We start from the raw sequence: 24,491 nt of genomic DNA, 5'->3' as shown, positions 1-24,491 counted from the left end.
TAAATAATTTTAAGTGGTACCATTTGTAGACATTTGAGTATTAACGTACTGCCTAATGTTGTCTAATGTTCTATTTAAAAGCACTGAGCTCATCAATGTTTGTTGTTTTTCTGAATTCTCAATTGGATTCTAACTCGGAATACTCATCTAGGTTCAAATGGAGCAGTAGTACTAATATCAAACACTAACACACATTTGTGACCAATAAGTAGTACGACAAACTCATCATCATCCTAACCCTTTTGGCCACGTTTGCCAGGCATGCTGCTGTCAAGCTAACTCCCGCATGCATGGCTCCAAAACCTGGTTCTTCCTCTCCCTTATCCCCCCCCCCCTCAACCAGTCACATGCCATCTGATATGAAACATCTGCTTCCTGCTACAGAGCAAGACTCCACGTCCACTGTGATAGCTCACGCGTTTGTGTCGGGTCAGCAGCACTCGCTGTGGCTGCCTCTGCAGTCGGAAAAAGTGTTCAGCAGGATTCCCCCATTGTGCCCGACCGACTGAGCCATCAGTCCAGTGATGACATGATCCAGCAGAAACCAGAATCAAGCGTTTCACTGTTCAGATGGACAGAACAGGCCGCTGGAAACACTCCTCTCTGTGAGGGAGAATCTCTCTGGGCCTGAAGGAGCTGGAGAGACTGACAACAAAGATGGCTGCTGCTGGCGCCATGACAACCCAAGGAAACAGTGGGGATGAACCATAGGGATGAACGCAGTCAGAAGGGGGTGTAGTAGCTGCTGTCACTGTGCTTTTTCCACATCTGACTTTCACACAAGGCAGTGGTCAGTGGTGGGTGCTAATTGTTCATTGCTGCTAGCCTGCTGTGTCAGACCTCAGCTATAGAAAGTAATTTCCCTTTATATAAACACAACAGGGAAGATTTGGGCTAAGGATTAGGCTAAAAACAATTGAGTCAGAAGCTATTAAAGCCAAGGATTTCTTCAGGGGGGAGAAAAAAAAATAAAATCACTCTCTCAAGAGCCAGAGTAAAAGACTTAAATCATGTTGACTCAAGAAGATTAGGGCCAAAGGATGGGTTGTTTGAAACAGACATCTTCAAATGTAATGAAATGATGGACAGCAATGAAAGAAGTGGGCCATTGTTAGAATGTAAAGTTAGATTTGTTTTATGTAGGCTATGATCTGTTCATTTAAAATAATAATAATAATAATAATAATAATAATAATAATAATAATAATACAATAGTATTTACTGCTATTACTGCATGTCACTTTGGATAAAACCATCTGCTCAAACCATAAACATAAAACACAGAAACTTGCCAGCCGGGGTCTTCATTCCATCATGTGTCACATGGCTATTCTTGGGGCAATTCAAGGGGACATATAAGCCCATCCCTAACAGACACTTCCCATAGCTTGTTGAATCATTAATAAGCTTTAACAGACTAGAGAAGAGCACGGCAACACTTAAGCAGAGTGACCAGCGACAGACACTCCACTCCAGAGAGAGGACAGAGTAGCACATTATCCTAGAGTGACGAGCGACAGACACTCCACTTCAGAGAGAGAGAGGACAGAGTAGCACAATACCACAGTGACAAAAAGGCAAAAGGCACACACACACACCAAATGCTTTCCGAATTGAATTTCACACATCAAATCAAATTTTATCTCCAGACACAGAAGGTACATTACATAGCCTTAAGACTCCCGTAATAAGAACAACAACACTACATGAGCGTGTGAACATGGCCAAATTGCCTATTTTCGATGGCAGCATACCCACCACACTGTGGTCACAGCTGGAAGAAGGGAAGCAGACAGGTGGCTGGGTCACAGGCAGGCTACACCAGCCACGTAACTGAAGTGTTGCAATCGCGGAGCGAAGACTGGTCTGATTTTTTTGAATGTACAGTACGCGCCACTATCACATCTGGTGTAGCCAGTTCCATTGATTAGAGTGGAAGCTAATTGTTACAGCATATGTTCCATGAATGGAATGCTTCAGTTACATGCCCGGTGTAGCCCGCGTGTTGCATAGATCTGGTGGTAGTGATTACAGGGAAAACACTGGACAAGGAAAACATGCTTATGGACAGTCTGGATGAGGAAAGCATGCTTACTGCTATCATAGAGATAGATCTCCATCTTATAAAACCACACAAACTCCACCTCAGTTTGACAGCTAATCCGCTGTGTCCACACACCACCATTGCACCGGGGAATTTACATCCTTTAACTCATGCAAGCAGACAAACATTACATTAAACAATTGAGGTAAAGTACAAACAGGAGACAGAAGTGTAACAATCAGTACTATCTTGTATAAGGAATAGAATAACAGTTCAGGGTCAAGTCAAGGGATGTTGAAAAGTGGCGACTGGATGACCAAAAACCTGCAAGTTAAGTGTGTTGGGTTGTTAGTGGTGTTAGGAGAGGAGGTACTCGGAGATGGGTCTTCCGAGAAGTTTTTGAAGATAGAGAGGAACGTCCCTGCTCTGGTAGCAACCGATCGAGGAACTACATATGAGAATAGTTTGGATTGCTAGCCGGGCAGCGCCAGCCGGCACTCTTTGGAGGAGCGCAGTGGCCGGGGGTAGCATACAGTATGTCTTTATGAGAGCATTCAAATAAGTGGGTGCAGAACCGGAGTTTTCTCTGTAGGCCAACATTAGTGATTTGAATTTGATGCAGGCTGTTTCAGGTAGCCAGTGGAGCTGGGTTGAATGAAGACCTGATGCTCCGCCACAACTGTAAGGCTTTCACCATGCAGGCCAGGAGCATTGTTAGAAGGACATTACAGTAGTAGAGATGCAAGATAACCATGGGCCATACAAACAAAATACTCCAGCATACTCCAGCTCACCTTGCCTTTGCTAACATCCAACAGGCCTGTTAAGGTGTCCATGACCACCCCCCCCCCCATCCCACCCATAGTGTTCTTTACATTTACATGTTGTTCATACTACATACTCTGCCCTTAGAAGGTTACTGCTAATAAACACTGCACATATTTAGATTTCATTTATATTCCTGTAAACCACCTTCAGTAACTGTATACTACTGTCTACACTGCACTATATATCCTGTCCTGTCTATACTTTGTATATCACATTGCACTTTTCTGCTTTTTTGCACTTCTGGTTAGACGCAAACTGCATTTCGTTGTCTTTGTAGTTTGTACTCTGCACAATGACAATAAAGTTGATTCTAATCTAAAAATCTAATCTAATCTCAGCGCTTGTTTTGAGGACAGTCTTAGCGCTAGCTTGGGGGAGAATCTAAATGAGGGTAAAACTGATTAGAGATGTTTAACATGTTCTCAACAAATCCAGAGTTAAGAAGAGATCAATCAGAGCAACAAACAGAAGAGTGTCCAGTTGTGGGTGACCAAGAGACAAAGCTAGCCCTGTTTTTTAGCAGTATTGTGGCTCAACAAAGCACACTTGACCCTTAAACTGTGACATTGGCTACATTATGCTACATTAGTATCATATCAAAGCTTGTATGTCTTTTTGTCATGTGTTTTCGTAGTAAGGGAGCACATACACCAAAGACCCTGACTTTTTTGACAGGGAATAAATGTAAGTTCAGTTAGTTCAAATATAGTTGCTGAAAAGCATTGAACATGGAAAAAAATACTTTATGATCAGTCTCTCACAATAATTACAGACCTCAGATCTTTTTAGCATGACATTTCTAATCAGCTTTTTGGTTATAGGACAAAGAATGGGATCTGTTTCGACCTCACTCTGACCGTCACTACGGTCTAAAAAAGGAATGATCACCTTCGTTCTGCCTATCACCGAGACCATATGTCAACAAAGTCATGCCCATGACCTCCGGAAGCAGAACGACTCGAGCTTGTAAATAGCGGAGATTGCTCCCGGTTCAGTCTCTCACCTTGATCGCCTCATCTGAGACCTGTGAGATGTGAGTACGTACTTTCACTGCTTTCTTGCTTTGACTGTGTTCGTTAGTCTGCATGTGGCAATAACCTGTGTTTTTTTTCGCGAAACTTCGTTTAACTTTGTTTAACTTGTTGACGCCTTTCCTGAGTTCACCCCATACCGCACGGCGGAGGGGCTAGTGTGAGCCTGCTGCCTGCGTTCGCGCACTGCTGCGGGCCGCCGTTTCAGTGTTATTTTCCCTTTTGTGTGTGCCAGGTTTCCGGGTTGTTTTTTGTTAACTACTGTGTACCTTATCTGGCTGTTCGCGGCTAGTGGGGCTTGGTGTGAGCCTGCTGGGTGCGTTCGCGCACCGGCGTGGGCCACCGTTATTATTTCTGTTTACTGCTCTGGCAGCCGGAACCTGTATGGGCCTGATCAGCGCGTATGTGCTCGGCCGCTTAGGCGCTACTGTTACTGTGTGCTTCTTGATAAGTTTTGTTGTTGTGTGCTAGGCTACTTGAAAAGGTAAATTTAGCTGTTTGTGCCTGCTAGGTGCAGTCTTGCACAAGGTGCGGGCTGCTGTGTGTCTCTTTGCCAGTTGTCCACTAGTGTACGTCGGCGCGTGCGTTCACGCACTAGTGGCCGCCTTCTTTGTACATCTGTTTATACCCCGTCGCCGCTGTCCGCAGCTAGCTGGGCCAGTGTGAGCCTGCTAAGCGTGTCCGCACGTTGCTTCAGGCCACCCGTGTACTGGTATTACACCACTGGTGTATCTCTCTTTACGGGCTGCTGCTTGCAGACCCAGTGCGTTGAACGGCCAAGGTAAGTGCCTTATTGTATTGTATTGTATTGCATTGTGTTTTCTGTGATAGGCTATGGCGGCACACTACTGCAGAGTCTGCAGGGCCACGATGGCCCCCAATGACGGGCATATAGAGTGTCCCGCTTGCCTTGGGGCCGCCCACCTCCTGGAGGATGTTGACAGCCCCTGCAGCGCAGCCTGTGACCTTCCTAGGGAGGAACGGCTCCGCCGGGCTGACCAGGCATGTGGACACGTGCGTGAGGGCAGACGGGACAGGCGGCGCTCACCCGACCGACCGTCCCACTCTCATAGGCATGGCCGTAAGCATACGCACAAGCGTAAATGGGACCAGCAACATGAGTCCCCTTCCAGGCATGGTATGGTGGAGGTCCCTGGACCTGCTAAACGCCCGGCTCCAGCTGCCGTGACCGAGAGTGGTGGCACGGAGTCGCTTCTCTCAGCTCTCCAGGCTCTGGCTAGGAGGATGGACTGGCTGGAGGGTCTCCAGGGCACGTCATCCTCTTCTCTGCCCCCTGGCCAGGACGGTCTCTCCTCATCCAGGCCTGAGAGCCATGGTGCGGATGTTGATCTGGGTGATGTGGATGTGCTGTCACTCTATGCCCCTCGCTCTACGATTGATGACGTAAGCAGGGACGGCCTCCTGGATGAGCTACATTCAGACATGGTGGAGCCAACTGATGAATCCACGGTGCCGGGGGAGGTCCCTTGATGTCACGGGTGTTGAGTGCCTCCAAGATCCTGGGTCTTTAGGCCCTTATGCCGGGCATGGCTTCCCTTGGGGGCGTCTGGGAAGGCGTCTCGCACAATAGCCCACCACCCTGTATACCCGTGGCAGAGGATTACACGAAGGTGCTGCGGACGGCATGGGGTAAGTCGCTACAGCGCCCCCAATTCAATCCAGGTTGCCGTCAGCTGGCAAAGTCTGCCTATCCGGCCGACTCAGGGCTGGGGGATATGCCACCGGTCGAGCAGTCCATCGCCGGCTGGACTTCCCTGGGGCCTGCCAATGCATATCCCAATCCACGCTGCCCGCGTAAGGAGTGTGCCAAGACGGACCGTCTCATCACTCCCTGCTTTGACGCATCAGCACGGGCAGCCCGTATGGGCAATGCCCTGGCTATCACTCTGGCGGCTCTGCGAAAAACGATGAGCCCGGAGGACCATGATGCAAGGGCCCTGGTGGATGCCGCACTGTCAGCCCACTCCCAGCTGACGCGTGATGTGGGGAATGCTATGGCCTCTGCGGTGCTGTGCTGTAGACAGGTGTGGCTTGCCCAAACCTCTCTCCCTGATGCCATCAGGACAGACCTGTTAGGTCTCCCCGTGGTGCCTGGGCATGTGTTCCATCCAGACTCCCAGGGGGTGCTGGACAGAGTGGAACAGGCTGGCGCTTCTAGAGAAACTGGTCAGCGTGTGTGCCACAGGCGGGCTCCGGTTCCCCACAGGGCAGCATCAGGTAAGTATGGGCGGTGGCAGCCCGCCCGAACACCACAGGTGAGCATCAACTATGCTGCCCCGCGGGACCGGCGCTTTCGTGCACCAGACCAGAGCTCAGCCCCAACTCCCTGGCCCTGAGGACAGCGAAGACCTCGACGGGGCGCAGGTAGAGGTGCAGGCCGCGGTGGCGGTTGTGCCTAGGGATCCGGGGCTGCCCGTCGATTGCCCGACCCAGCTGTCCAGGACCTCCTGGGAAGGGATTGTGCCAGACTCTTGGGTTGTGGCTATGGTGACTCACGGTTACCGCCTACAGTTTCGACGGCGGCCCCCTACGTTTTCAGGGGTCAAGATGACGTCTGTGAAAGACCCCCTTTTAAATTCCGTGCTTGTCAAGGAGGTCCAGGAGTTGCTTCTGAAAGGGGCCATCTCAGAAGTACCGCCGCACGCACAGCACACTGGGTTTTATGCCAAATATTTTATTGTGCCCAAAAAAGACGGAGGTTACCGGCCGGTCCTCGACCTCAGGCCCTTGAACCAATACCTCAAGGTGCTGTCATTCAGAATGGTCCACACTGGAATAGTGATTCGGTCCATCCAGGAAGGGGAGTGGTTTACGTCTCTGGATCTAAAAGACGCGTACTTCCACGTCCCTATCTGCCCAGCACAAGGTCCTTCCTCCGCTTCGCCTTCCAAGGCAGGGTGTTCCAGTTTCAGGTCCTCCCATTTGGCCTTTCACTGGCCCCCAGAATTTTTACTCGCGTGGTGGCAGCCGCGCTAGCCACCCTCCAGGCCCGGGGCCTAAAGATCCTACCGTACCTAGACGACTGGCTAATTTGTGCCCCATCTCAGGTGCAGGTGGTGTACGACACCGAAGCAGTTCTGACCCATATCCAGGCCCTGGGTTTCACGGTCAACTGGAAAAAAAGCAATTTGCAGCCCCACCAGCAGGCGGATTTCCTTGGTGTCCTCCTCAACTCGGTCAGCATGACGGCGTCTCTCACTCCACGGAGGGCAGACAGCTTGACCGAGGCTCTGACAGGCTTTCGGCTGAGCAGACTGGTCACCGCCCACAAAGTCTGGAGGCTGTTGGGCTTAATGGCCACGGCAGTTGCAGTACTGCCACTGGGCCTGCTGAAGTGTTGGTTCAATGCCTTTCAGCTACACCCGAGAGACAACAGGCATGTGAAGTTGCGGGTGTCTCCTGCTTGCATCCGAGCCCTGCGTCCTTGGAGGGACAGGAGGTTCTTACTCCAGGGGGTTCCGCTGGGGGGCCTTCCTCACAAGAGGCAAGTCATCTCGACAGACGCTTTTCTGACAGGCTGGGGAGCTGTCTGGGAAGGGCTGTCAGCGAGGGGTGTTCTGGGGAGGTCAGACAGCACCTCGGTGGTGTATCATGTCAATCACCAAGGCGGCACGAGGTCCCGGCGGTGCCTCCAGGTGGCGGAGGAGTTGCTGTCATGGGCATGGCCGCGTCTGGCTTCAGTGAGGGCAGTGCACATTCCAAGCGTGGAGAACAGGGCGGCCGACATTCTCTCCAGGACCGGGCCACTCCCGGGGGGATGGAGATTGAACCCAGAGGTGGTCAGGCAGGTCTGGGCTCAGTATGGGACTGCACAAGTGGACCTGTTTGCGTCAGCGGAAATGACTCACTGCCCAGAGTGGTACTCTCTCGTGGGACAGGGAGGCAGTTTGGGCCTGGATGCTCTGTCACAAGACTGGCCGACAGGCTTGTTGTACGCTTTTCCTCCATCCCCTCTTGTACCTCAGGTCCTGCGGAGGATCAGGGAGGGCCGACACACAGTTCTGCTGGTTGCTCCACGGTGGCCGGCGAGGCCTTGGTTCCCAGACCTTCTCCGGCTCCTGCAGGGTCAGCCATGGCAGTTACCCTGCCGGGCGGATCTTCTGTCCCAAGCAGACGGGCAGATCTGGCATCCGAACCCAGGTGCCCTGCGCCTGTGGGTTTGGCCCCTGCAGAGTCCGTCATTGAACAGCTAGCTGAGTCTGTGCAGGAGACTCTGAACAACGGCAGGGCTCCCACTTTGCCCACTGTTTTAATGTCACTTACTGAAGGCCCGTATGAGCCCATTTTAGATGCAGATCTGCGATCTTTGTCTCTTAAAACTTGCTTTCTCCTGGCTCTTTGTTCGGCCAAGCGCGTCAGGGAGCTGTGCACCCTCTCCGTCAGCGAAGACTGCCTAAGGTGGCAGGCAGGGGGCACTGGCGTGTCACTTTGGCCTAATCCAGCCTTCCTGCCTAAGGTTCTAAATCAGCAGTCTATCAACCAGGTTCTGGAGCTGACCCAATTCCAGCCGTCTGCTGCCTCACAGGCAGAGCACGACAAGTTGCTCACTCTGTGCCCAGTCAGGGCTTTGAGAGCTTATCTGGCCCGTACACAGTCGTTGAGGGATGACCGTCACTATCCTTGTCACTCGGACCATCCTGAGGCGCTCAAGGTAGGAGACTGAACCGGGAGCAATCTTCGCTATTTACAAGCTCGAGTCGTTCTGCTTCCGGAGGTCATGGACATGACTTTGTTGACATATGGTCTCGGTGATAGGCAGAACGAAGGTGATCATTCCTTTTTTAGACCGTAGTGACGGTCATCCCTCGGTCTCACAGATCCATAGTTACATGCGTAACTTACGTTTTCCATCAGGTCATGTGACAATTTTGTACACATGGACATTCCTGCGTATACCTAAGTTGCTGTGTAAGGTTTTACTTGTGAAACCTATATATATGCTTTGCCTACCTGACAGAACTTGACATGGGTACTCTTGACATGGGTACATAATGTGTTGGCCGAAGGGCAGTTCAAACACGCTGAATTCAATCAGACGTGCGAAGGCAGAGCAGCTACAGAGCATATGCAGGGTAGAGGGCTCCAGGTCAGAACAGAGAAAACCTGGTCTGGGTGTAGCAAAAACTCCACTTTTAGCTTCTTTAATAGCAGCCAATGTTTAGCTAGTTTATTGCCAACGCAAGGCAAGTTTATTTACATAGCACATTTTATACACAGAGGCAATTCAATGTGCTTTATATGAATAGAAGAATAGTCAATATGCCAAGTCTTTCCAAGCAATAAGCAGTACTCCTGTGTGGGATGGCCTCTACGTAGTGTGTCTGAATGTCTGCTCCACAAGCACTAAAGTGTATGAGACATGAACTCCCTAACATGCAACATGTTTCAGTTTCCCTCACTGAAAATAAACACTTACTCAGTGTACCCACTGAATTAGGCTGGAAAGGACAACAATTGTCAAATCCAGCACCCTGCTCATAAGCAAAGTTGGAGTGAGCAGTTGGGCTAGTTGGTTGGTTGGTTGGTTTAGGGGGTTGCATAAAGGGAAATTCAGCTGGAAAAAAACAAACAGGATGCAACTTATTTTCCAAACAACTCCATGATTAAAAAATAAACATAAATAAGAAAGTATTGTGAGCAGGAAGCGGAGAGGGAGATATTAGGCCATGACCATGACCATGGAAATGAAAACAGACGATTGTCCACATCCAATGGTCAATCAAATGAGTACTTGATTACACTCCATAAAAATACAAAATCTGTAGTCAACATGGAAAAGCATGGATCACAATTAAAGCTGTAATATACTTTGGAGTGTTGACAAGCTCTTGGCCTGTTTTTATTGGATACAGATTAATAAATGATATTCTAGCACCACAAGCATTGCCATGGTAGGAATGAGTCATCAGCTTTAATTAAGAGCCAATATCTAACCTAACCGTACACAAACAAAACAAACTGGCTCACAAACACCCTCTCTCCTAAGACAACAAAGACGGCCAACAGAATAAAACATTGTTAATCCAAGTTGTATGAGTGAGTTTGCCAGGCTAAGACTGCAGCAAGAGCAGTCCTCCCTCCTCCTTAATCTGACTCTCTCCCCCATGTCTCCCCTGCTCTCTCTCTCTCTGAAGACAATGCACAGACTGTCAGCACTCCAGTCTGCCTCTCTGATACAATTCCCTCGCTTTGCTGGTGGGGTGCTGAGGAAAAACTGCTGTGCCATAAAATGCACGTTGCCACAGCCAAGCCCTCCCAAATGTTTGTGTTTGTGTGTGTGTGTGTGTGTGTGTGTGTGTGTGTGTGTGTGTGCGTGTGTGTGTGTGTGCATGTGTGTGCATGTGCGTGTGTGGGTGTGTGTGCACGCCTTCTGTTCCCTCTAATCCATCGGCAGGCGGCTCAGCGTCCACTCGTTTGGACAGTCTCAGTAGGATATAGCGCTTACATATCACTGTTTGCCTGCTGGACGTCCCATGCAAAACCCAAATGTCACCAAACCCTCTGACGCAGGTTTGGGGCCGGGCCGTGACCCCAGCTAACGCTGCTGCTGGCTGCCCGGAGTTCGGACCCACGTGGCGCTTAACTCGGACGGCAATTTCTAACAAGTTAATAATGCTGAGGAAGTGGCAAGAAACAGCACGTATACACACACATTCAACATTCAAATCAAGGGATGCAATGCAAACACAACGAAAACAATGTCCTGCGTGAGCCGTCACTGGGCTTATATCTTCAGAGGGCCACACTACTGTCCAGATATGGATCACTACTGACCTGAGAGGGGTGTGACTGTGTGTACTGCTGCTTGCTGCATCCCGGAGCATATTATGTCCTCCACCACTTGCAAGCGAGTGATGAGTTAAGTAGTAGAGCACCTCCAAATACTGGGCGGAGCCTTCTGTTATACTATGTCTACTAGATAACATTGTGATGTTAGCTACTGCAGCTGACAGAGAGATGCAAATTATTCTGAACTGTGATGTTCAACTCTGCTTGTCTCCCACAACATGCAGGGTTCAACATAAACAATGGCCCACAGCCCCAGGGCAAGTAAAACAGCAAGTTCGTTGGCCTACAACGTCATAAATTAACAGTTTTGTGTGAAAGTGACTTTTCTGGGCCAGTCAATCTACAAGGGGCCAGTACAAATATGATGTAACAAACGTGTAAAACCATATGACATGATAAAGGGTAGATGTATGTATGCTACTTTAATAGCTATGTAGCTGGACCATGCCACCAATAGACATAACCTAAACAATACATTGCGTGGCCCCAGCAGTGGCGCGACTGGCTGGGGCACCTGCACCGTACGCCGGCGACCCGGGTTCGATTCCCGCCCCGTGGTCCTTTCCGGATCCCACCCCGACTCTCTCTCACACTCACTTCCTGTCAATCTCCTCTATCCTATCTAATTAAAGGCATAAAAAGCCCAAAAAGATATACTTTAAAAAAAAAACAATACATTGCCCTTTGACCCCTGCCAATAAACACTGACAAATTGAAAGTGTACTGTAGATAAACAACCTGACAATCTTAAGTTATTCTTTTGTACCAAAGGTAAGTTACTGTAGAAACAAACGGCTATATAACATTCCAAACATCTGTGATTTCTGCAGTATAGGCTGAGCTTTGTATGCCCCAGTGTTTAATAACTAAATCAGCCAAGCTTTTTTGGCAAAAACACAAATGTAGTAGTGTTCAGATTCAAATCCCCCCGTACCTTATATTAAAGGTATGAAACAGCCATGTTAAGATCACACAAACTCTATGAGAAACATCCATGGGTCACATTCATGAAACACAACTCGAGATTTAACAGCAGTGGCACATAAGACCTTTGCTCCTTCACAAATACCGGTATGTGTTACAGACCAACATGGTAGTAAGTCCTTATTATATATCATAATATATCTATTAAATTATTCAGAATTGATTTTAGAACCAGCACACTGAATGTACACTATTGCAGTGATGACTCATTCATTATCAGATGCAAAAAAACTTTGAAGAGAGGGACAAGCAGGCCATAACAAAGTGGGATGAGATAGCGTGAAGAACAGAGAACTCATTCTGAGGAGTCTAATATTAGAACATCTTATTTTTAACTCCTGGCCAAAATGATTCACAGTACTCTCATAAAATATTCAACAAGGCCCACAGTAGGAAAAAAGAGTGACTATGGCTTCCCAGACTATAATTGAAGAATAACTCCAATACCAGCAAAACAAAAACCACCATGACTTAATGCACAAAATATCTACATGATGTTCAGTTGAGAGGGTTACAGCCATTAACAGTTAACACCCGCACCGTGTCGTAGACATGGAAAGACAAATGGGATAGGAATCACAAATTAGCAGCACAAATTACATTTATCATTATCACTTGCATCGTATAATTGGCAAACAATTAAAACATGTAATGTGCTTATCAATATGCTTATCAATATATTGATATGCTTATCAACTTTAACAGTTATTTGCCTGTTAAAGCAAGTATATTTTTAATCATATTTTCAAATCATACATTCGGAACAGGGCAGATATCTTCATGTCTAAAACACTTTTCTCTCCAGATGATTGGTTATATACATGTGGAACATTTCTAAATCATATCCACTATATTCATTTGACAGATATGTAAATTCCAGCATCCAGTGTAAGACATTCTGCTTCCCAAGCCTTGGTGTGTACATGGTGCAGAGGAGTCGTGCATGGTTCGGTTCATATGTTTGGACATGATGGACCTGTATGGTTCTGCAAGCATCCCTCCCACCGGACCTGGCCATGAGTATAGCATACTCTTTTGATTCCGTGAGGGAAATTTGGTCTCTGCTTTTAACCCAATCTGTGAATTAGTGACACTCAGTGAATACACAGTGAGGTGAAGCACACACTAATCCCGGCGCAGTGAGCTGCCTGCAACAACAGCGGCGCTCAGGGAGCAGTGAGGGGTTGGGTGCCTTGCTCAAGGGCACTTCAGCCGTGCCTACTGGTCAGGGTTCGAACCGGCAACCCTCCGGTTAATAGTACGTAGCGCTAACCGGTAGGCCACGGCTAATTATATGGCGCTTTTCTACTCATCCGAGCACTCGAAGCACTTTAGAGAGGAATGCTTCACATGCACCCACCACCCACCCAGGCATAAGTCACGCATTCATACACCAATCAGGAGGAGGCGCCAACCAGCACATCGGGAGCAGTTTGGGGTTCAGCATGTGTTCAGGGGAAGACAGGCTCGAACCAGCAACCCTCCGATTATTCAAAAACTCCTATACCTCCTAAGCCCCCTCAGCCCCAGATACAGACACCCCAGTGGTCTCTACCCACTACTCTAAAATAGTGTGCTCCCTCTATCAGGGTAAGAATGAGAGTGAGCATTACGTTTGTCCATGTATCGTTGTGTTCTCTGTGCACCTGGTGTATTGAACCTTGAGGTCCGTATCATAGTGATGGGCAAATGAAGCTTTGGTGAACCACTGAACCACAGCAGTGTGAACCTAGCGACACTAGCTGAAAAGCAAAAAGATGGCCGCCACACATACATTTTTCAACATAAAAGTCCTTAGCAAACCAATATTTTTGGTTACATATTCTGGTTTGGGTAAGGACTTTTATGTTGAAAAATCTACATGTGGCAGCCATATTGGATTTTTCCCATTAGTGTTGCTAGCTTTACACTGCTGTGGTTCAGTGGTTCACCAAAGCTTAATTTGCCCATCACTAGTCCGTATCATGTCCATAACATTGTGACAGCCCTAGTTCAGAAGATGGGGATGAATTGGCATGAGTATCAGTGTTGTTGCCTCCTGCACTAATTTCAGATGGACAGATATGTGAAATTCCTAGTGCTGTAGGTTGGGGATTTCCCACAGTGACCAGTCAACAACCAAGCATATGTACCATCAAAAACAAAATCACCAACAAAGCAACCTTTGTGGGCAAAATATCACCAACAGAAAAGCCTTCAAGAGCATGTCACTGGGGTTATCAAGCCGGCAGCTTTCCTCATCGGTGCTTTGTTGAATTAGTAGTAAATTAGTGAGAAGATTGACTCTGGACTAACCAATAGTGTCGTGTCAAGTATGGCAAAATCGTGCAAGAGGGCAGGATTTGAAGAGAATTACTCAAATAAGAAAAAACATAACAACAACAAGCGTCTAAAGATCTTACCTCCAGTGATCTCTGATAAACTGCTAATATATCTGTATACTGTAATATTTACTCCATCTTAAAGCAGTGGTCTCAGTGCTTGCATTAAATAATGGAGATGTATGAGATGTAATGTGACAGACTGTGAACCCACATGAACCTATGCTAATGATTATTCAAAGGTAACTGGCACCGTTTGTGCCACTCTATGTGGTCCATAATTAATGCATGACTTTCTGGATCTCAATTATCCATTAGTCATTGGCTGACGAAAATACGTCAGTGTTCGTCTGTGTGTGTGTGTGTGTGTGTGTGTGTGTGTGTGTGTGTGTGTGTGTGTGTGTGTGTAAGGAAACAGTTTACAACATTTGACCACAGCAGGTTGAATGAGGGAATCATAAGAGGGTTTGAAACACCGAGAACCCAATGGCCTTAATCTCCTACAGGGCTGGCAGGGCATGCCGTGTCTCCAAACAGGGTGATTCAGCTCACATTGATAGGCCAAAAATGAGTGACGGTGACATTGTGCAGATGGTTGCAGTGGTTTATGCTACACAGTGCACCTGTGTGATTAAATATGCATGACAAGCAAAAATAAATAAATAAATATAAAGGCAGCTGTCATAGCCTACATGACAGTGATATATTTGAATACTGTCATGGGTGAAGTGTTTTGTTAAATGACAATATGTATTTTAGATCACGTAGTGTAATGAAGTTCAACGTTAAAATGACTTGTTGTGTATGAATGTTGTGTAGGCTAGTATGGTTGGTCTTTGTTTGCATTATTATGATTCCTACTACCTTCAACAGCATAGCCCACTATCCCTCTGTGTATGGACTTACAATCTAGCACTGAAACCTGAGAGAGAGAGAGAGAGAGAGAGAGAGAGAGAGAGAGAGAGAGAGAGTTCTACTGGAGTGCTGATATGGCAATCCCATTTCAAAGGAAATTCTGAAATTGTCACTGAACATCCAGTCTGGTATTCAATTACTTATTTGCTCTGACAGAGGTTTTTATTTAGTGTTGTTCTTGCCGATCGGTTTCAAAATTCACCAAATTGATGAGTGGACCCCCACGGCAAGCGGCTCCCTACATCTGATGTGGTCAGAGAGCACAAATGATTTAGCCAGATAAAGAAAACTGAGTTGTCAAAATTATAGTATGTAGGCCTATGTTGTGTTAAACGCTAAAGCTATTCAGTTACATGAAACATATCCTAAACCGCAATGTTTAAACACAACAACCGCCACCACCACCACAGGCTAACGTACCATCCCACTGCCTATTGTATTGCCGAACACCACACACAAAGCCACATTGCACGACGAGGATCAACAAATTACAAATACAAATCAGTGGCATTCCATTCGACTTCCCTGTCACTTTGTGTTCGTTTCAAACTTCCCTTGGGCAATTCAACAGCCTCAATAGCGCTTCAGCCAACAACATTTTGCGAATGAAGTAAAGGCAGAGCCGCTAGCTATCATCACCAACTCTACCTCCCGTCAAGCTACCACCATCACATCAACTTTACGCTCAGTTCTGCTCATTCGCATGTCCGTCTTACCTTGCTTGTAATGCCGGATGGCTCCTGCAAAGCGGCGTTCAATGAAAAACGGAGACCTTTTCGTTAAATATGTCCTGTGTTCGCTTTTCAAACTTTCGGTGTAAAAAAAAATCCGTCCTAGCTTCCTTCTCGCAGGCCCTGAAAGTCTGCTAGACAGTCGGCTCCAGTCTCACTACCTTCGGCTCAACCCACACTGCCTAGCACAGTGACGTCATCGCCGCCCAGGCTGGATCAGCAGTCGCGTTGTCTCAAAGGCCACGCGCTTGACAGAGGTGGGAGAAACTGATGCTGATGAGAGTGAGAGTGCTAATTTGATGAACTTCCTAATACACACAGTTAGCAAGAAGTTATGAAGTGACACATTCTGGGCCATCTTCACCTTGGGCTTAATGCTGACATCTGAAAACCAGTCTTAATCACAACTCCAGGAGTTTAAACTCTGCCACATGCAAACAGACATATTGTCAGTGTTTTTTTCAGCTTCTGTGAGCAGAAAGTAATAGGTTTGCAGTTAGATAAACTGACTTCTCTCTACATGATTCCTGAACATCAGATTGTTGACTGAAGACAACAGTAGGCCTCTACAGGGCAAAGGGTATTCCTTATAAAGCAACACCCGGTAGGCTAAGCTATTTCACAACCTGAGGGTGCCCCTTTTTACAAGTTGACACAATTTCCCGATATCTGTGACATGTTTTGGGCAAAATACCATAAGGACCTGTCTGAAGAATCTTGTGCATATTCTGTACATGCCTAGACTATAGCACTATGGGCCTTTACGTTGAAGGGGAATAGAGGTGAAATTACTCTAATACAAATGTGACCCAGGGTAAAAATACATAAGGAAGTACGCATACAGGATTTAGAAATGTTTTAGAATTCAAATGCACCAAATTCAAGTTGTCATCATTAAACATTATATATAAGAATCCCATAATGCAAAAAAAAATTCAGATTCAGATCTTCTTCGTTTAATGGTGTTGCTTAAAACGGCTGAACAGAACAGCCTTCATGTTTTATAAAAATGCTTAATGAGAATGTGAGTCTGCAGAGCAGCCTACTGATTTAAGAGCTCTTCAGAACATTTTGGGTTAAGTTCTTAGCTATGTCCACCACATGAATTAAATGTTTATGGAAATGAATTAGGGAAGTGTTCATTAATTTATCATAGCCATTTGCTACTGCAGAAAGAGTGTTAAATATGTATGTTTTGTAAGATGGCTGTTAGAAGACCGGGCAAAAGCAGAGACGTCGTGTAGTGAAGGATTGGAGGAGGGTTATTGAGACTGACAGGAACTAAAAACTAAGTAAATAAAAATAATGTAAAGACACATACATCATGTTAACTTATCATTTTGCTTTGAAGAAAACCAATGCTACTGTAAGCAATCCACTTCATGGTTTGAAAAACAGAATTCATTAAAGTAATTTAGCTTATGGAATTATGATTTAACATGAGTCAGATCAGATAAGATTGTTGCACTATACGTCTCAGATATTTTCAAATCTTCTGAATGAGTCTCAAAACCAAGGCCTGTAAAATATTTTTGTTCAAATATTTCCAGCCCCTGATATTATTTCATTTTTACACATTATTTGGGAAGGCATCTTTGGACATTAATATCTGTAAAACTATTATTCCTAGTCGGTCCAAGCTCTGTATGACTGTATGATTTTCTTTAACACCCTATAGATATGGGAAAAAGTGCAAAAAATGTCACATGATTTGAGGGCTGACTCCCTAAAGTATATGTGAAAATAGCTCAATGGCAATTTAGTGCAGCGTTAATGATGTACCACCTAGATAAAAGTAATCATTGTTTAACATCAAGGGAAATAACACCCATAATGGAGCAGAGCTAAAACAGTACTAAATGTATTTCTGAGTGGTGCATGATGTATGGCATTGACACTTTACACTAAACGACATAAAGAACATGCAGCTTTTTCCACATAGATTTCATGTTAAAAACAACACCCATTAGTTGTGGAGATTGAATGCATTAATTGATGCCATATTGGTACTTTTCATAGTTTTTGCCCTCAACATCAAACTTTTTTACTCTTATTCTCTCTGATTGTAGGACTTAAAATCAATGGTAGGCAATCATTTAATTTGCTATCATACTGAAAACATGTATTTCATCCTACAAAGTCTGGGAAGACTATATCCATGCCCAAACATGTATTCCCAGATCATGTGTTTCATGTAAGACTGCACAATTATCGCGTCACAATTGGCAATCACGATATGAACAACACAATTATCTAATTCAGATAATCTAGTCACATTTATGACTTTTATATTAATGTCATCCTCCTTGACTGTGCCACTTCTGTTTGGTGAGTGCACAGCATGCAAGAAGCACAAAACTCCCGACTGGTGAGCTTCACAGCCAATCAGGAGTGCTTTGGCTCGCACGCACCCGGCACGCTAGCCAATCAGAAGCGCCACAACTTCTGGACATCTGGAATATTGAACCAATTCATTGACATTTAAAAACCATATCGGTCAGAAAAATCGCAGATATTTTCCCCAAATCGTGCTGCCCTAATGTCATATGTAATGTGATTCACATTAGCTTCCCGGATGACGCATTAAAACATTTTGAAAAAAAATCAACACACGAACAAATGTAAATTTGTTGGAATTAAATAAAAGCCCCCTTTTGGGACCAAAACATCATATAGACAAACTTTAGCAAAGCTGACACTGCTTTCCTGGATTATGCCTGATTTTACAGAGAGTGATCAATATTTTGTTTCTGGACGTAATCAGAGAGAGAGAGAGAGAGAAAGAGAAAGAGAGACAGTGTGAGTGTGTGTGTGTAAGTCCATCTTTGTCATACTGATGGTGAACCTTTCATTGACTTAATGCATTCAATGCATTGATTCAAGAACTATCCTTGATTTGCTTAACTTTCTTAATCACAAGCTGTGTATCCCTGTGAGCTGTTTATGCTTTCTAGCTCTGCAACAACATTTTGTATTAGCTGGAATCTTCTAAGGTCACAATCAAACAGAGTTGACTAGCTTTTCCAACAATCATACAATGTTAGTTAAAATGCTGCTAAAAAGGCTGCTAGAAAAAAAAAAGAATGGCATTATTGGTTAATTTCTTTCAAAAAAACTCCCATGTGTAGTTTTAAATGCACTCTGTGCATACAAACAGGTGTATGCATTCAAGAACTTCATTGCCCAATCACTAGAACGGAGTATCTGCTTGCATCTGGTCATCGAACAATTTTCGTGCACCGCTAAAAATATGAGACAGGCATAGATGTTTCAACCGTGTTTAACCACTTGGTGGTGTCCAAGCAAACAAAACACTCGGCTCAGGCACATCTTCTCGTCCTGCTTCGACCTTTATACAATAAAAAAATAAATAGCTTCCAAAAAACTAATTTACAATATGTGCAAAAATGGCAGTGCTATCTATGTCTTCTCAATCAAGTCCATCATATATGTGAGCTATATGTCTCTGTGTGCATTCTTCCATAAACAAGCCCATGTTGTCCTATGGAGTCAGGTGGAGGCCCATAGACTTTGTATTTGTGGAGGCCTAACTGATGACAGTCATGACGATCAACTCTGGGAGACTTCCAGCCTCCTGTCTGCAGTCGGTGCTTCTATAACTTCTCCACTCATGAAGTCCTCCTGTGAATGAGATAGAGAACCCACTTGAGCCATGGTCCTATTTTAGTAAATATACAGCAATTACACTTTTATTAAACTCTGTTTTGGAAGATCTCGTTTGTATTGCACACCTTAGTATCTGAAATATTTAAACAGCCTCACAAACCTTGTCATAGATGACTTTAACTATAAGGGAGCAGCTTGGGCACGTCGCTACTTCTTCACCATTCTCCAAATCTTCCTAAAAGCATACGAAACACGTCATATAAAACCCAACCTAAAACAGTTCACTGTGTAAGATTAACATACACTGTTATGTAGGCTAACGTGCAGGAATGCTGTCCAATCTCTCCACCCTGGTAACCGTTACAGCTGTATTTTGTTCAGCTGTGTTCTATATACGGTATCAACAATAGGGAATGAGATACAATATGACTAGAGCAAAAGTAAAGTTAACAGGCTTGACGTTACTCTGCTATGACTCCCATCAATCAGCATGCTAGCGATTTCGTAAACTTACTTTGGTAATTGCAAATCTATCTCCACACGGACAAGGGTAATAGTATGTGTCTGTGTCTTCGTCATATTCAAAATCCTCTATTTCGATTTCGTCGTGAAAAACAGCCATTTCTGTGGATTTGTATGCACTCCTTCAGGAATGACTGACACGCGAAACTCCTCTGGAAAGATCTGATGACGACTGCGTCGCTTGCAACTGACGTCATGCTGAACTTGCGCATACTGCCAGTAGAGGGCAGCGATGCCAATGAAAATAGTTGGGGAAACATTCCCTAGAGAGGTCAAGTGATGCAAGTTTAAACAAGGCAGAATCCATCCAAGACACAGAAATGTAACATTTGGCAAATGTATTTAAATATGTTTGGACAATTCATACAAGTAATTAGTAAGTGTGTTAAAATGACAAAAATACATAAAAATATGCACAGGATATAGGCCTACTTCATGCTACCCATAACCAACAGTATCCCAGTATTGTGGTTAGTTAATTTTTCATAATCTCATTATTTGATGATATCAAATTGGTGATGATAGCAGGTGAAATCAGGTAAATTGGGCCAGAGAAAGTTGGAGATGCGTTGGAGACCTTCGTGGCCAGGGATGTAGTGGTAAAATAAGAGGTGGGTAAACTATGAATTCTGTGATCACGGTGAGGTGAACTGCGCCATGCGGTATCAGATTTTTAAAAAAGGCATTCAGAGTTTTTTGATGGTGGAGATTATTGTCCAATGTTTATTACAATACCAGTGGTATTAAATGGTTCCTAGAGTGTTCGTGAGTGCACATTGTGAATGTGCAATACAGTGTGATTTTTGAATGTTAAAAGTTGCAATAGGTAAACTATTTTGAGAGGTGGATAAACTCTATTAAGAGGTGGATAAACTGTTCTGAAATTTCAGAGGTGGATGAACTATGTTTACTTGCGTTTAGCCTCCACTACTGTACATCACTGTTTGTCGCATAATAGCTTACACAACATGTTTGCCAAATAGTGGCACAATGTACCTGACTTCCCCCTAGATGTATTTAAAGCTGCTATGAATCAAGTTTCACATGACAGTTTTTGCAAATAAGCAGCTCAGACATAATTAGGCAATTACTCTTATTGTCAACACTGTAGGTCCCTTGCTGGGTGAAGTGACCCAGTCTGTCAGATAAGATTACAGTTGTCCTTCTAAATCTCTCTCTTTGCATTCCACTGGAGGACCTATGTCAGCGTAGAAGCAAACCAGTAGCCTATGAGCTTCTGGTCCATACAGACGGTATGCAATTACGTAATGAGGGAGCTCTGCACTTGGAGTAACAGTGGGATTGGATTCTGTTATGAAGAAAAAGTAACAGAGACATTCTGCAAATCTGCAAAAATGCTTTTCTCTTTTATTTTCATTTGAAAATAAAAGTCCAGTTTATAAAGGGAGCTGGTACAACTGCACATCTGTGGAGTCTGTGCACTTGTCCGCAACCAAGTAGCTAGCCTACACTGGCCGTGTGTTATTAAAGGTGCACTTATGCCAATGTTTTTGCATCAAATAAACAAAAAAAAAACGCAATACCTGTTGCAACTGTCTCCCGTGTGTTTTTTAAAAGGTGCTATAAGTAATGCAGGGTAACTTTCAAACAAAACAGAGAGCTAGCTCGCTACCCCCCTCCCCCTCCCTGCTGTGCAATTGAAACTCTCCCAAACGCGCATGATTTGCTGGAACAGTTTGTTATGTTTTTATGGGCAAGGTTTGCCCAAGTTATTTTGGAACCTAGGCTGTCCACGGAGACCACGTTTTTTTACAGTGTATTCGGGGCTCGGGCAGCTAGCGGATGGTGAGGTGATGTTAGCTGTATGTGACAAAAAATGTTTTAGCTTAGAAACCGCGTTACATTGCTTATAATATATATATATATATATATATATATATATATATATATATATATATATATATATATATATATAATAGGCTACATTGCTTATTCCGTAATGGGAGTTTATGGCAGCCCATAGAATAGGGTTGCCACCTGTCCAGGATTTTCCTGATTGTCCAGGATTTTCATGGTCTGTCCAGGAAAATAAAAATAAAAATCCTGGACACTGAATGTCCCGGATTTTTGTACATGATGCGCAAAATGTGTATTTCAGTTTAATTGAAGCGTGCCTACGTCTATAAACATATGCACAGCCTTATTGGCTCTACAAAAATGACGTAGCATAACATGGGTGGTGGTGGTGGGGGCACGCACCGTGGAGGTTCATTAGAAATGGTAAGGTGGAGACGGAGAGTGTGTGGGACAAGGAGAGACAGAGAAAGGAAAGTTTATTCCACATAAGCAAAAAAGCAGAACCTAATTATGTATTCCCCCTTTTTTCTCAATACTGCCCCCAGGTGTCCACAACTAAAAACTGTTGAAAATATAACAAAATAATAAAGGTCTGCTATTAAATAAAGCAATTATCTAAACAAATAACTAGAAATTGTCATTCTTACTAATTTTAGCTATACAATTGTCGCTTAGAATGACTTGGGTTAGATGTGCGAAAGGTGCCATTGCTTACAAACAAAAAGGTCGATTGGATGGTCAAAATGTCCAGGATTTTTGTCAGACACAGGTGGCAATCCTACCATAGAACCGTCTGGTAAAAAGTTCTGAAGTGATTTGGCACACTTATTGGGGGCAGTCCCATGATTCATTTCACCAAGTTTCATGTCGGCACTTAGAGCGCTCTAGCGCCACCAACAGGCCAAAGTTGGACGTGCGTTCACGCATGCAACTTTTGACCCTTTGACCCGATTGTTTCTGTAATGGGAGTCTATGGCAGCCCGTCTGGTAAAAAGTTGTAAAATTTGGCACACTGATTGTGGACAGTCCTATGATTAATTTCGTCATTTTTTAATTAAAGTCGGCAGCTTGAGCGCTCTAGCGCCACCAACAGGCCAAAGTTGGACGTGCGTTTACGCACGTAACCTTTGACCTGTATTCCCGATTTTCAAAAATGAGGTATCGTTGGAATCCTTGGACCAAGCCGAGAACGGATTTTCCGCTTTATTGGATTTTTTCGAAAGTGAAATTGTTGAGTCACATCATTGCAAATTTCATACGATGATGCATCATTCCACAAAATGGTTTGTCTTCTCTATATTAGGAAGTTATTCAGTAAGCTTAACAATAAACATATAGCCTTAACTCAGGCTATGCCATTTTGATCTTTAAAAATGTCACATGCAGCCATGCCTAAATTCTGCTTACTGCACATTAATTATAGGCTAATATATAATAATATAATATTCAGTATTCATTATTGAATGCTTAGCTGGAATTATGTTTTTCCTTATCATCCTATTTTTAAAGCAGACATACCTGTGGACATGTACTTGGGCTATTGGTTTTCTACAGGAATGGCATGTTTTAACGGGCACTGCACTAGTATACTAAAAGACAGAAAATGGTCTCAAATGTCATCAAATAACCATTCACAGCTGTGGAATTCCGTGAGAGACTGAATTTGGACTACATGGGAAATGAGTTTAGTGCAGTTCAGTCAGGAGGCTTTCTACTAAGACTTTCAGCAAGAATTTCAGTGAAATGCTCATTTACAACAAATTAAGATAAATTAAGTTTGCTTTGGAATTGCATTGGAATCATTGCCTCTACATATATGTTTAGAAGACATTTTTAGTACCAGTTGAGAACATGTTCAAATATTACAAGAAAAATAGATCCTAGAATTATGCTAGGATGATGATGCAGGCGGTGTTTATCTGAATTTGTAAGCAATGTATTTTTAAAAACTGTAATCAAATATCAGGCCAATAACACTGACTCCAACACAGCCATGACAGTTAAAGACCTGACTGGTGGTCAAACAGCACTCTTAAAACAGCACTCTTAAATTACCAGACTCCTTCCTCAGTATTCAGTACCATAATTTAGATTTCATGAAGCGTGATAAACATTGGTAAATGTGAGAAAAATAGCTGTATTCTTTACTAGTCTTTACTATGAGCTCTGTCACAAATTCACGGGATATGAAGAAAGAAAGTTATACTTTAGAAAATAGAATATTTGTATGTGATTGATGTTCGAAATACACTTTTGAAACACAAGGCATTTAAACATCGACCATCATATAGTAAATAATTGTTTCATTAATAGAAAGCCTATTCAGTAGTCTCTAAGAGCTAGAGGAACTGACAGCAAAACAGACTATATAGATGCTGAATTAACATGCTCTTTTTAAAACTATATGATTTAAAGGGACACCAGGCAAGCCTGATGCTTTTTCTCTACGAAACTCCCCCTCACTCGGTCTGAAGCTCTTTTCCTTTTCTTTGCGTCTTCCGTCAAGGGTTTTCGCTGCTTCTTCACTGGCTCTGCCATTATACACACGTTTGCAACAATCTCTAGCGTTTCATTAGCCTGCCTCTGTGCTGTAAACTGATCCTGCTTCGGTCGGCGGGTAGGATACACCGAACTTGCAAGTGGGATATTCTTCCTACAGGCAGTAGGGGCGGGCGAGAGAGCCTTCATTCGCCCCGTAATGACTCATTTAACCATATACCGACTTACGAAGATGATTAATTAACACGAAAACGTTGCCTAGTGTCCCTTTAAAAATCTCTTCTGGTGCAGACTTACAGTAGGTTGTTTGTGAAGGGCATAAAACACACAACAAAATCTAGTAATATCTCTGTCAGTATGC

At 44.4% G+C, this 24,491-nt stretch overlaps 3 protein-coding genes across 4 annotated transcripts in view; 1 reads left to right on the top strand and 2 right to left on the bottom strand.

Moving 5' to 3' along the window:
- The window catches only part of nck2b (NCK adaptor protein 2b), a 52,413-nt gene extending 36,559 nt beyond the window's left edge, over window positions 1–15,854 (bottom strand). For both annotated transcript variants that reach the window (XM_042079952.1, XM_042079953.1), the window contains exon 1: window positions 15,650–15,854. The gene's annotated coding sequence lies outside the window, so the exon portion shown is untranslated. The remainder of the gene's footprint in view (window positions 1–15,649) is intronic.
- fhl2b (four and a half LIM domains 2b) overlaps window positions 3,752–24,491 on the top strand; it is a 32,745-nt gene continuing 12,005 nt past the window's right edge. The window contains exon 1 of the mRNA XM_042079965.1: window positions 3,752–3,905. The gene's annotated coding sequence lies outside the window, so the exon portion shown is untranslated. The remainder of the gene's footprint in view (window positions 3,906–24,491) is intronic.
- On the bottom strand, window positions 16,605–19,982 carry dph3 (diphthamide biosynthesis 3). The gene is made up of 3 exons (XM_042079986.1): window positions 19,806–19,982; window positions 19,452–19,526; window positions 16,605–19,306 (listed from the first exon to the last, which is right to left on the bottom strand). The coding sequence occupies exons 1-3, from the start codon at window positions 19,911–19,913 to the stop codon at window positions 19,235–19,237; spliced, it is 255 nt and encodes an 84-aa protein (XP_041935920.1). The 5' UTR covers window positions 19,914–19,982; the 3' UTR covers window positions 16,605–19,234.

The sequence above is a fragment of the Alosa sapidissima genome, chromosome 23 (genome assembly GCF_018492685.1).
Source record: "Alosa sapidissima isolate fAloSap1 chromosome 23, fAloSap1.pri, whole genome shotgun sequence".
NCBI classification, from domain to species: Eukaryota; Metazoa; Chordata; class Actinopteri; order Clupeiformes; family Clupeidae; genus Alosa; species Alosa sapidissima.
This window is presented reverse-complemented; position numbering and strand designations above follow the sequence as displayed.